Genomic DNA, 12,931 nt, shown 5'->3' on the forward strand with positions numbered 1-12,931 from the left:
TTCACATGCTTTTTTCACTATCAGACATTTTCTCCAATTTGCATACTTTTCAGGATTTTCTCCTTTTTATCCCCTCTTGCTCACACAGCCTTTAGAAAATGATTTTTTTTTTAACTCTTCAAAGGCTTGTTTTTTTCTAGACTGGAATTGCTCAACCACCGGCACAATGACTCACCCAATCGCTTGCTTTTCAGCCATGCTTCCATTCTATGGAGCATTTCTCAGCCTTCTTAGATATGCAGCTGTCTTTCACTCATTAGGTACTTGTTTTAAAGTTTCTTCACTTGTTTGCTCTTTTACCCATGGTCTTCGAGCTTGTATCTTGTCTTTTCACTACTGCTGCCATCATATCAGGAGTTCCTTTGTGTTATCTTAAGCAACACAATGAGGTACGTGGATTTCAGTTCCCAGAAGATCTCTCGAAGTTTTATTGAAAGCTAAACTAATAAACACAATACAGAGAAAACTATATACAAAACCTTTGTCAAAGGTATTACAGTGCAGAGAGAAGATGGCTTCTAGTCACATGACTACATCCTGGTACTTAGCTCATTAGCATATAGAGTTCTTAAAGGGACATCACTCTTAAAGAGATGACAACAAAACCCAATCGGCTTCCTTCAATTGGCCTTAAAGAGGCCTCAAGAAGTCACCCCACTATGCATCTCCCTCTCCTCATCCTGCCCCTGGAAAATGGCCAGGGGGTGCAGGATGGAGCCAGGCAATCAGCATGCAGGTTGGTGACACTATTTTTAGCACCCGCCTGCCACCGTTTCCAGCTCAGGCTCAAAATCCAGCCTAATGTGATGTAGTAACTGTCCAGAAAAGTTACTTCGTTCTCGAGTACAATAAACTGCGTGAATCTAAGGGTTTTCACTCAAAAAGGGTTCTTTGTGAAAAAAAAAATTCAAAATCTCAGCATATGTATATATTGAGTGGTAAAACCAGACAATCTGGAGAAGATAAATTTTAAAAATAACAGCATGCATTAAAATGTTTTAGTGAACGACTCATGTTTTCGGAAATTGTTAGACTGTTTGCCACTGACACGAAATCTACGAATGCATTATTCAAGAGAAGAACTTTTTTTCAAATCTACTAGGATATACAGGCAGAATTTATACAACTTAAAGACAAAAAAAGTGATGTGTTACATTCATTGTTTATTTTAAACAGTTTCAGTACATGTAACTACATAATAATTTAATAATCACTGGATAAAATCACTGAACATAGAGTTTCTAATCTGTTTAATTCCAGCAACAGGACTGCCCATTATTAAAAATGTTTAAAATGTTGCTACATAAAATTATATTTACAAATTTTAAACGTTTGAGATTATATGCAAAATATTTCCTTGGTAGGATAATTCCCTCAAACAGGTGAGATGTTGAAATTTTATCAACTGTAATGCACACTAGTCAATCCTCTAATATTTTGTCTTTCTAAACATTATTCTCCAGACTCTTGAAACCAACTGGATGTCAAAATATATATTTTGTTAAATGGAGAAAATTAATCTGGCATGCAGACAGTGCTTAGTTAATTTTGCCTGTCCCCACCCACTCCTGACCACTCCCACATCCAAAGTCTCCCTTTATGGAGTACAGTTGCCCTTTAATGTAGCATAGTGAGAAATATGGCTCTTCAAATAATATTTGACCTAGGCCTGAAGGCTCAAAAATCTATCTGTACTCTAAATAACCACTATCCTTGTTGACGCCATAGAAGTGTTTAATGTACTTATTTCTTTTCAAACTTAAAACCATTAAAATTAGAGACAATTAATAGTATACAAGATTATCTACTTGCTTTACTTACTGAAAAAGCATTTCATGTAAGTGATGCTAAAAAAAAAGTCTTGCTGATGACCCTACTGTAGGATCCACAGTGATAATACAATACTAGAGCAGCATATTAAAATGTGTTTTATTTCGCACCTTGAGCCAAAGCTCATACTTTGGTGCACACAGCAACATGGTCACCATTTTCTTTTGCATGTTCAGCCGAGTCAATATTGTGTTTTTTTCTTGAATAAAACCCTTTAAAAACTGGGCAAATAGGCATGCATTGTAAACACTGAACTTTCTTCAGTTGGTTCATCCCTATTGGAAAGTCATAGGTTTTCATATCTACAGATGTGTCACTATTTGCAAGTGCCCCTTCTTTCCATTGCACAAGTCCACGTTCCTCCTTTGTACCTAGTTAAGAAATATAATGTTTTACAAAACATTAGAAATGCATTACATACAAAATAATTTACATAGTGCTTTTAATATTGAAAATATCCCAAGATGTTTCATAACAAAGCGTGAAGGAAAGAGACTCCAAGCCATATGAAGAGAAATTGGCTACCTTTTTTCGACAAACAGGATTCTCTCTCTCCTCTCAAGACCAACCAGAAAAGGAAGGATAGGAGTTAAGCAGGTTTCCCAGATGAGCAGAAAATGGGAAGTGCTGTCCTGCAAACATGAGTGCTGAGACCTCTGTCATGCGAACAAGGAGCAGGAGTAGGCCACTCAGCCCCTCGAGCCTGCTCTGCCATTCAGTTAGATCATGGCGGATCTGATCGTAACCTTGACTCCACGTTCCCACTAACCAACTTAACATTTCACCCTCTTGCTTATCAAGAATGTATCTACCTCTGCCTAAAAAATATTCAAAGATTCTGCTTCCACTGTCTTTTGAAGCAGAGCGTTCCAAAGACTCGCGACCCTCTAAGAGAAAAAAATTTCTCCTCATTTCTGACTTAAATGGGCAACCCCTTATTTTTAAACAGGGGCCCCTCGTTCTAGATTCTCCCACAAGGGGAAACGTCCTTTCCACATCCACCCTCTCAAGACCCCTCAGGATGTTTCAATCAAGTCACCTCTTACTCTCCTAAATTCCAGCAGATACAAGCCTAGCCTGTTCAAACTTTCCTCATAGGACAACCCGCCCAGTCCAGGTATCAATATAGTAAACCTTCTCTGAACTGCTTCCAACACATTTAAATCCTTCCTTAAACCAGCACTGTACACAGTACTCCAGATGTGGTCTCACCAATGCCCTGTATAGCTGAAGCATAAACTCCCTACTTTTGTATTCAATTTGCCTCACAACAAACGATAGCATTCTGTTAGGTTTTCCAATTACATGCTGTACTTGCATACCAACCTTTTGCGATTCATGTACCAGGACATCCAGATCCCTCTGCATCTCAGAGCTCTGCAATCACTCAGTTAGATAATATGTTTTTTATTCTTCCAGCCAAAATGGACAATTTCACATTTTCCCATATTATACTCTAGATGCTCTTTGCTCACCCACTTAACCTATCTATATCCCTTTGTAGCCTCCTTATGTCCTCTTCACAACCTACTTTTCTACCTATCTTTGTGTCATCAGCAAATTTAGCAACCATACCTTCAGTCCCTTCATCCAAGTCATTTATATAAATAGTAAAAAGTTGAGGCCCCAGCACAGATCCCTGTGGTACACCACTCATTACATCTTGCCAATCAGAAAATGACCCATTTATGCCGACTATTTCCTTTTAGCTAGCCAATCTTCTATCCATGCCAATATGTTATCCCTTGCACCAGGAGCTTTTATTTTCTGCAATAACCTTTGATGTGGCACTTTATCAAATGCCTTCTGGAAATCTAAGTACAGTACATCCGCCAGTTCCCCTTTATCCACAGCACATGTTACTTCTTCAAAAAAAAACAACTCCAATAAATTGATTAAACACGATTTCCCTTTCACAAAATCAGGTTGACTCTGCCTGAATTTTAAGTGCCCTGCTCGAACGTCTTTAATAGCTTCTAATATTTTCCCTAAGATGTTAAGATAACTGGCCTGTAGTTTCCTGCTTTCTGTCTCCCTCCCTTTTTGAATAAAGGAGTTCCATTCACTATTTTCCAATCTAATGGAACCTTCCCCGAATCAAGGGCATTTTGGAAAATAAAACCAACGCATCAACTATCTCACTAACCACTTCTTTTAGCACCCTAGGGGACTTGTCAGCCCACGGCTCCAACAATTTGTTCAGTACCACTTCTCTGGTGATTGTAATTTTATGGAGTTTCTCCCTCCCTTTCTTTTCCTGATTTACAGCTATTTCTTGGATGTTACTTGTATCCTCTATAGTGAAGATTAATTCAAAATACTTGTTCAATTCATTTGCCATCTCTTTACTTTCCATTATTAATTCCCCAGTCTCACTTCCTATAGGACCAATGCTCAGTTTGTTAACTATTTTTAAAATATTGTTACAAGGTTTTGTTTTTGTATTATAAACTTAGAATTCTGTGTGTTTTAAAAAAGACTGAAAAAAGGATGTTCAGTGGACATTTAAGATACCTGAAAATAGTTGGAATTTTTGAAATGTTTTGAAAGGAAGTTCATAACTAAAGCTGAACTTTATGGGTGCTTTGAAAGGAAGTTGAACTTGTACAAGGACAGGAAAGCAAGCAATTTCAAGGAAACCACAGGGCAGTTCCTCAGAGCAACTACTTTGAGTGACAGAGGAGACAGTGCGTCTGGACATGTGACCATCTTCAGGAAGGTTTTTCCCCACTTTGGACCCTTTAAAAGCCTGTGAGTTGGACAAGGAGCAGGCAGTTGAAATCTGGCTGCGATCTGTCTGCAGATGGGAGAAACAGTCCTCTCTGTAAAGGAAGACTTGCATCTCTTGAAAAGAAATCCTGCATTGGAAATGTGGCTGTGATCTGGCTGGAGACAGAAAAAAGAACCAGGAAAAAAAAAGTTTCTTCTCTCTGTAGAAGACTGTTTTTCAGAGAAGAAACCCCGATATGTCAGAGATAGCAGATTCCAATTGCCTGCAGTCTTTGAAGAATCCCTGCCTCAAGAGTGGTTCCTGTTGCTTCCTGCGTTTTGAGATCCTGAAATCTCAAAGAAAGCTTCAACTACTAGACTGCTGCTTCAAAACCCAAGCTGATCTGTTGCTACACCTTTGCAGAAAAACCTGCGTGTCGCCTGCTGCAGACAAATTGCCTTGAATGCCTACCCATAGACTGTTCAACAAGCTCGCCTGGAGGGACTGCAAGTGACATCCGACTATTCGATTCGGGGACACCTCACCGTACTGAAAACATCCTACCATAACATTCACATACATATATGTATTTCGTTAGTAGCTAAGACTTATTATTTCTTTTCTAATAAATAATGTTGTTGTTTAAAGAAACCTGGTTTGGTGTGATTTATTCTGGGGGACAAAAAGAATGTTTAATTTGGCTATTCTTTGGTAGGTGGAAAACTTTGATATGTTGTGACCTGTGGAGTAGTGGGACTGAATTAACAGTGCATTACTCCCGCCTTGGTCATAGCAATATTTATAGAAACTATCTATTTTTATATTTCTAGCTAGCTTTTTCTCATACTCTAATTTTTTCCTCCATATCAATTTTTTTAGTCATTCTTTGCTGTCCTTTATATTCTGTCCAATCTTCTGACCTGCTACCCATCTTTGCACAATTATATACTTTTTCTTTAAGTTTGATACTATCTAACTTTTTTAGTTAATCATGGGTAGTGGGTCCTCCACTTGAAATTTCTCTCTCATTGGAATGTATCTATTCTATGTATTCTGAAATATCCCCTTAAATGTCTGCCACTGCATTGCTATTGACCTATCCCTTAATCTAATTTGCCAATTCACTTTAGCTAGCTCTGTCTTCATGCCCTTATAATTGTCATATACATAAATGACATGGGTGTAGAAATTTTCAGATATAGCTAATAAGCTGGAAGACTGCACCAAAACATAGGAAGACAAACAGGCTTGCAGAATGAGAAGATAAATGCCAAATAAAATTCAAAATAGCAAATTATGAGGTGGTTCATTTTAGTAGGAAGGATGAGGATAGTTATTTCTTGGAAGGTTAGAAGGTAAATGGGGTCATGGAGCAATGAGATCTGGGAATCCAGATACATAAAATTGCTAAAAGTAGAATGCAATTTGATAAGGCCATAAAAAGTCTAAACAAAGTGCAAGGGTTTGTTTCAAGAAGAATAAAATTCAAAAGCAAGGAGGTAGTTAAATTTATATGGAATCTTTTTGAAGACTGCACTTGAGTATTGTGCACAGGTCTGGTCTCCATACTACAAAAAAAGGACAAGGAAGCACTGGAGAAAGCACAGAAAAGATTTACACAGCTGTTCCCAGAATAGAAAGAAGGTATCTATCAGAAATATTAAGCAGGCTGGGACTCTTTACTTTGGCAGAAAGACCAAGGAGAAACCCAATTGAGGTCTTCAAAGTTACAGATAGGTAGAGAAAGAAAGAGTTTCCACTTGTGGTTGAGTCAAGAACAAGGGGCCATTAATATAAAATAACTATTAACACATCAAATAAAGAATTTAGGAAGCATTTCTTTACAGAGTGGTGAGAATGTGAAACTCCATCACACATGGAGGAGCTTAAAGCAGAAAACAATGATGCATTTAAGGAAAGGTTTGATACATGCATGAGGGAGAAGGGAATAGAGAGATATGGAGGTAGGGAATAATATGGGGTGGCACAGTGGTTAGCACCGCAGCCACACAGCTCCAGCGACCCGGGTTCAATTCTGGGTACTGCCTGTGCGGAGTTTGCAAGTTCTCCCTGTGATCACGTGGGTTTTCGCCGAGTGCTCCGGTTTCCTCCCACAGCCAAAGACTTGCAGGTTAATAGGTAAATTGGCCATTATAAATTGCCCCTAATATAGGTAGGTGGTAGGGGAATATAGGGAAGGTGGAGATGTGGTAGGAATATGGGATTAGTGTAGGATTAGTATAAATGGGTGGTTGATGGTTGGCACAGACTCGGTGGGCCGAAGGGCCTGTTTCAGTGTTGTATCTCTTAATAATAAATAAAATTGGAGTGGGGTTTAAATGATAGCATAGACCTATTGAGCTAAATAGCTGCTTCCTGTGCTTTAGAGTCTATGTAATTCGGATGGCTAACCAAAATTCTGGTTGAAAAGATGGGCTTCGAGAAGGCTTTCAAAAAGGAGAGAAAAGTGAAAAGATAATGAATATGTAGAAACATATTTAAGAGGGTAGGACTAAGGTGATGAAAACTCTGCTACCATGCTTGATGAAGTGAGGAAAGAGTCAAAGAACCAAGTTGGGAAGGGATGTGCCAAGCAGGCTGAAGGAGATTGCAGAGATATGGTAGGGCAATGCCATGGATAGATTTGAAGACAAGAATGAGGAGTTTGAATTTAATACATTGAGTGCCAAATCTGTGGAATTTTGTACAGAACAAAATATGAGCAAGAGTGCCTCGGCCAAATTGGAGTTCATGAAGGGTAGAAAACTAAAAAGGAGGGAACTGGAATAAATTGGGTATAAAGTTCATAAAAGCACGAATGAAGTTTAAAAACAGTGGAAACATTAAGGTAGGGGTGGAGGCAGACAATATTGCAAATATTGAAATAAGCTCTCTTGGTAATGGATGGGACAAAGAAAATTGAAAAGGATATGGAGAAAGGAAAAAGCAGTGGGATCAAAGTAATTGGGCAAATTGAAGAGCCAACACAGGTTCACTGTACCAAATGGCTTCGTGTTGTTGTAAATTCTATGACTGTCTGATAAGACCATTTAAATTATTCAGCACATTCCTTCCACAGACTATTCTATAATGAACACTGCAGAACTTTCCATCAGGTGTTTAGATGAGCTGGGTCAAGTGGCTCTCGTTCTCTCCCCTCCCTCCAAAAAACAGTAAAATATTAGGCAATTAAACTTACAACCTACATTCTTCATCCTTGAAGAGTTAACTTCCATGGTACAATCTTTTGGCGGTTGCAGGTCAGGATCTGCATTAATTTCCATCTGTGCTGACTACATTTACCCTCAGTCCCAATCCCTTATTACTCAAATCAAATTCCCTAATGGTTATCACTTTAGTAAAAAAAACTATATGCCTTTAACTGTTGGGCAAATGTCTGCTCCACATATCTATTTCACGGAGGGAATATTTTTCCTTGTAATTTTAAATCTTATTAAATATAGATTGGAGGAATCAAATATTGTTAGAACCATAGAAAAATTAGGGCACAGAAGGAAGTCATTCAGCCCATCGTGTCCGTGCCAGCTGAAAAAACGAGCTGCCCAATCTAATCCCACCTTCCAGCACCTGGTCCATAGCCTTGCAGGTTACAGCACTTCAGGTGCATGTCCAGGTACCTTTTAAAAGAATTGAGGGTTTCTGCCTCCACCACCTTTCCTGGCAGTGAATTCCAGATACCCTTTGGGTGAAAAAGGTTTTTCTTCATGTCCCCTCTAATCCTTCTACAAATCACCTTAAATCTGTGCCCCTGGTAATTGACCTCTCCGCAATGGGAAACAGGTCCTTCCTGTCTACTCTATCTAGGCCCCTCTTAATTTCGTACACCACAATTAAGTCACTCCTCAGCCTCCTCTGTTCCAAGGAAAACAACCCTAGCAGATCCAATATTTCCTCATAGTTACTACTTTCAAGCCCTCACAACATTCTTGTAAATCTCCTGTGTGCTCTCTCCAGAGCAATTATGTCCTTTCTGTAAGGTGACCGGAACTGTACACAATACTCCAACTGTGGCCTAACCAGTGTTTTATACAGTTCCAGCATTTCATCCCTGCTTTTGTATTCTATACCTCAGCCAAGAAAGGAAAGCGTTCCATATGCCTTCTTCACCACTCTATCTACCTGTCCTGCCATCTTCAGGGACCTGTGGACATGCACTCCAAGGTCTCTCACTTCTACCCCTCTCAATATCCTCCCATTTATTGTGTATTTCCTCGCTTTATTTTCCCTCCCCAAATGCATTACCTCACACTTATCCAGCTTGAATTCCATTTGCCACTTTTCCACCCACTCAACCAAACCATCGATTTCTTTATAGCGTCTATGGTTATCCTCTTCACTATCAACTGCACGGCCAATTTTTGTGTCACCAGCAAATCTCCCAATCATGCCTCCCACACTCAAGTCCAACGCATTAACATATACCACAAATTTGACAAAATTGACAAATCTTCAGTTACTGAATGGCATGTAAACCAGTGTTCGAATAATTGGCTTGTAACTGCAGTTGGATAGTCTTTACAATATATACACACACACAACATGGGAGAGTTGGTGGAGAAATAAATTTGGATGTGGAGGGGTTGAGTGAGGATGCAGTTGAACGTTGCGTTAATGACATGTGGCACAAGTCAAACTGAAAAAGATATGTAAAACATAACTCAAAAGCAATCACTGCAGGAAGAGGTACATCTTTCCTCCTTCCCCCTCCCCCACCCACCCTACCAATCCCAACTTCAAACTCTGGAATTGTCCCTGATGTTTCCATCACCACCCACCACAACACGAGACCTGGCTGTGATTATCGATCAAAGTGAAAGCATGCAACACCAGATGACTCAAACTGTAAGGATTTAACGGAAAAGTGGCTGCTTGTTTCATACAAATACATTTGAAATGTTAAATAAGATTTGGCTAAATGTGTAAAAAACGTGTACCTGGAATAGTATTATCCAAGATGAAAGCAAGGCACCCTCCAACAAACATTTCTGTTGTCAACAACACAGTCAAAATCTGATTAATTTCTGGAATGCCTGTAAGAGAAGAAAGTTCATGTCTAAATCTTATAAAATCATAACTAAAATGAAGAAATGCAGAGAGAGGATTCACTTAATATAGTACATGCATGCCTGCTGTGCTAGGAACTTAGAGGATTTTTTGCTGGATGAGTTCTGAGAAACCAAGGGCTGGATTTTCACTTCGGGGACAGGAAACAGAAGTCAGGACGGTTTCTGGGTCCCAAACCCACCCCCCAACCCGAGGGAAATGGAATTGAGTCACGATTTTTATGATGGGAGAGGGGAGGGGTCAGCCAGGGGTGGTGGGAAGGACCCTTTAATTGACGTGGATATGGGTTTGGCGGCCAACTGGAGTGCAGGCCAGATTGAAACTCCCCACAGCAGCCATTACTGTGGCCGCTGTTTCACTGCTGAAAAGAAAAAAAAGAGGACAGAGAAGATTGTTATTGAGATTTGGGCTGGATTGCTGTTTTCCATCATGTCTCAAGAGAGCCGGAGGCTGGAACCCAGGGCAGGGCATTCCCTTGTTTTTCAGTGACCTAGAGTGAGACTGGAGGCCATTCATTTCCTGGAGGGTGTGAGGAGGAGGGCACCCATTCAGACCAAACAAGCCTGGGCTGAAATCGCAGCCACAGTCAGCAGCAGAAGCATTGAAAGATGAACGTGGATCCAGTGTAGGAAAAAGTTCAATGGCCTCAATGACCTGGCAATGCTCTGGACTAGCCTCTGGCTATTCCCCCTTTAATAGACACACCAGCTGATGGGTCTCCTGGTGTATGCTGCTCCTGAACATGAGAGGAGTGTGCACCCATGGCAATTACTGACCACTCAGAATGGCTCAGAACCTGAGTGCTGCTGAGGACCTGCCAGCACTGAAACATGCAGCTTTTATTGATATGGGGCAGATGCCATTGGCCACAAAGGACATCAGTGTCTGATCACCCTCTCTTGTCCTTGCAGGCTCATAATGCCTGCAAGACAGCACAAACAGGTACCATACTTTCAAATCATAATGGCAATGGAAGAAGATCAAGCGATGGAAATAGCCAGGATTGCAGACCAGGAGGAAGTCGGCCCTGGCAAAATGGGCGCTCGTAGTGGAGATGATGACTACAGAGGACAAAACACTCATTAAGTGGGGTACATTACACTCCACCCCATCTGACAGCATGCCGAACACAGAGTTGCATTGAGAGGCCTCAACACTGCAGAGGCTTTATCGCTCCAAGACTAGCTCTCATGATCTCCTGCGTCTTCCATAGGTGCAAGTTATCCACCCCAGGAGACCTTATCCCTCTGTGGTCCCAGATGACCAGCAAGGAATTGAAGAAACGCCATCACACCATTCACTAGCACACAGATACATTCACCTCAGTGGCTCCTTGTGCACATTTAGTTAGTTCGGGTGGCACTGAGCAAGGATCACAGCAGTAGTGCGGTAGTGTTGGTCAGGGGCTGCAAGAAGTACTGAGTCTGTTACAAACTGCTGAATAGCTTGTGAACTGAAGTAACCTGAGCTCAGACACTGCTGAACTAAAGTAACCAGAGCTCAGACACTGGCCTGTGCTGGTAAAAACCAGTTGAACTAATTAATTTATGTGAAAGACAAGGGAGAGATCACAAGAATAGAGCCTTATTTGTACATGTAGTGATACCGGGGTCCTTGGGCCTGGGCCAATAAGGAGAAGATACGAACGAGGTGAGTAGGCCTAAACCAACAGGAAAGAGACAGCACAGCTCGAAGAGATAAGAAAGAGAATAAGTATGGAGAATCTCGGGCATAGAGCCAGCGAGAAGCTCCGGAGACCAACCATCGCGGAAGTGGAAGACCCTGCATCAGAAAGGCGGCAACGACATAAAAGAGAGAGAGAACGGAATGCCTGGCTAGTGTCAGCTCTCCCCTTTTTCGGGTATTATCCTTTGTTTTCGGTGACTAGGTCAGGGAAGGTCAGAGGAACCTAGTGGGTGTGCGTATCGATTCTAGCTAGCTTTGTCATAAACTGTATAACCCAGTTTGAGTGGCATGCTTTGTCTAACCAAGTGTATAAGCCTTATTCTTACATTGTACAACAATGTGAATAAAGTAAATTGATAGTTAAAGATAGGACTGAGTTTCCTCCTCTTTGTATTGAGCCATTAACCGTAGCCGGTGGATTAGGTGGAGGGTGGCTCTCCTGTAACCCTGATATCCCAAACACCCAGCCTGAGCCTGAATTAAGAGGACTTAGTCCCACGTGACGGCCAGGATCTAGTGGGCGAAGGGAATAAAGGGGCCAAAGGGGAGTTGGCTCCGCGCCACGGTTTACAGTAGTATCAGAGGTAGAGGGAGCTGTGGGCATTTCCCTGTGGATGAACAAGGACAGACACAGCCCAGCTCAGCTGAGCACAGATGCAGGGCCTCAGGAGTCACTGGAAAGGAAGTTCTACCCAGACCAGCAGCAGGAGATGTGCTCCCATATGTCAGAGTTCATTGAGGCATTGCAGGGTCATGGGCAGAGAATGGAGGTGTTCATCCAACTCACGTGTACCACAATGACTCAGGGCTATGAGAGCATGAGCTCCTCCATGGAGAGAGTGGCCAACTTCATGGAGAACCATATGTGGCAGCACTTGGAGTGCATGCAGGAACAGCGCATGGACATACACAGGGTATCTAGCCTTGACCAGTGGCACAGAGATGTTTTGAGGGTACGCCAGCTGGTGCTCCCCTCCAGCCATCTGGAGCACAGTACAGAGGGAGTGCTGCATTACCAGAGGTGCTATACTTCAGATAAGGCATTAAACCAAAGTCACATTTGCCACCTCAGGTGGGGATAAAAGGTTATGTGGCAGCTTTTGAATAGCACACGAATTCAGTGTACAACTTATTCTATTTAACATTAAAGGAACCATATGCCTTTACTTATTAGTGCAGCACTTTGGATCGTCCCTCCTACAATTACAATTTTTAGTAGAACCTGATTGTGTGTTAACTAGCTTACCTGTATTAATCATTGTAGGGTTTTCATCCAAGTAATTTGGTAGCGTTAAACCAAAAAACATGGAGAATCCCAAGACAAAGAGATTGCGGGCAGAATTCATGTCTACAAACTGAAGGTTGGAAAGTCCAACAGCTGTGATCATTCCTGGAAAACAACAAACATCACCTTAAATTATCAAAATGATCATACCAACAATTTCAAACATGATCTAAAATACATAACACAATTATAGCTGTTAAATGTCAAAGTTGCTTCCACCAAATCAGTTTTGCAAGAAAATTTATAGAATAATGGATGTCAAGGTGTTTATTCACTTAGAATCACTCAGTCCTGCATTATCACAAAAATGTTACAAATATAAGTGCCAAGAAGCC

General features: G+C 41.1%; 1 protein-coding gene across 2 annotated transcripts in view; it reads right to left on the reverse strand.

Moving 5' to 3' along the window:
• Positions 1 to 1,143: 1,143 nt before the first annotated feature.
• Positions 1,144 to 12,931, reverse strand: part of slc23a1 (solute carrier family 23 member 1) — a 116,354-nt gene continuing 104,566 nt past the window's right edge. For both annotated transcript variants that reach the window (XM_068043514.1, XM_068043515.1), the window contains exons 13-15: positions 12,558 to 12,701; positions 9,496 to 9,591; positions 1,144 to 2,201 (exon numbers count right to left, since the gene is read on the reverse strand). In XM_068043514.1, coding sequence (XP_067899615.1) covers positions 1,954 to 2,201; positions 9,496 to 9,591; positions 12,558 to 12,701 — 488 coding nt within the window. In that variant the 3' untranslated portion in view covers positions 1,144 to 1,953. The remainder of the gene's footprint in view (positions 2,202 to 9,495; positions 9,592 to 12,557; positions 12,702 to 12,931) is intronic.

This window comes from Heterodontus francisci, chromosome 12 (genome assembly GCF_036365525.1).
Source record: "Heterodontus francisci isolate sHetFra1 chromosome 12, sHetFra1.hap1, whole genome shotgun sequence".
NCBI classification, from domain to species: Eukaryota; Metazoa; Chordata; class Chondrichthyes; order Heterodontiformes; family Heterodontidae; genus Heterodontus; species Heterodontus francisci.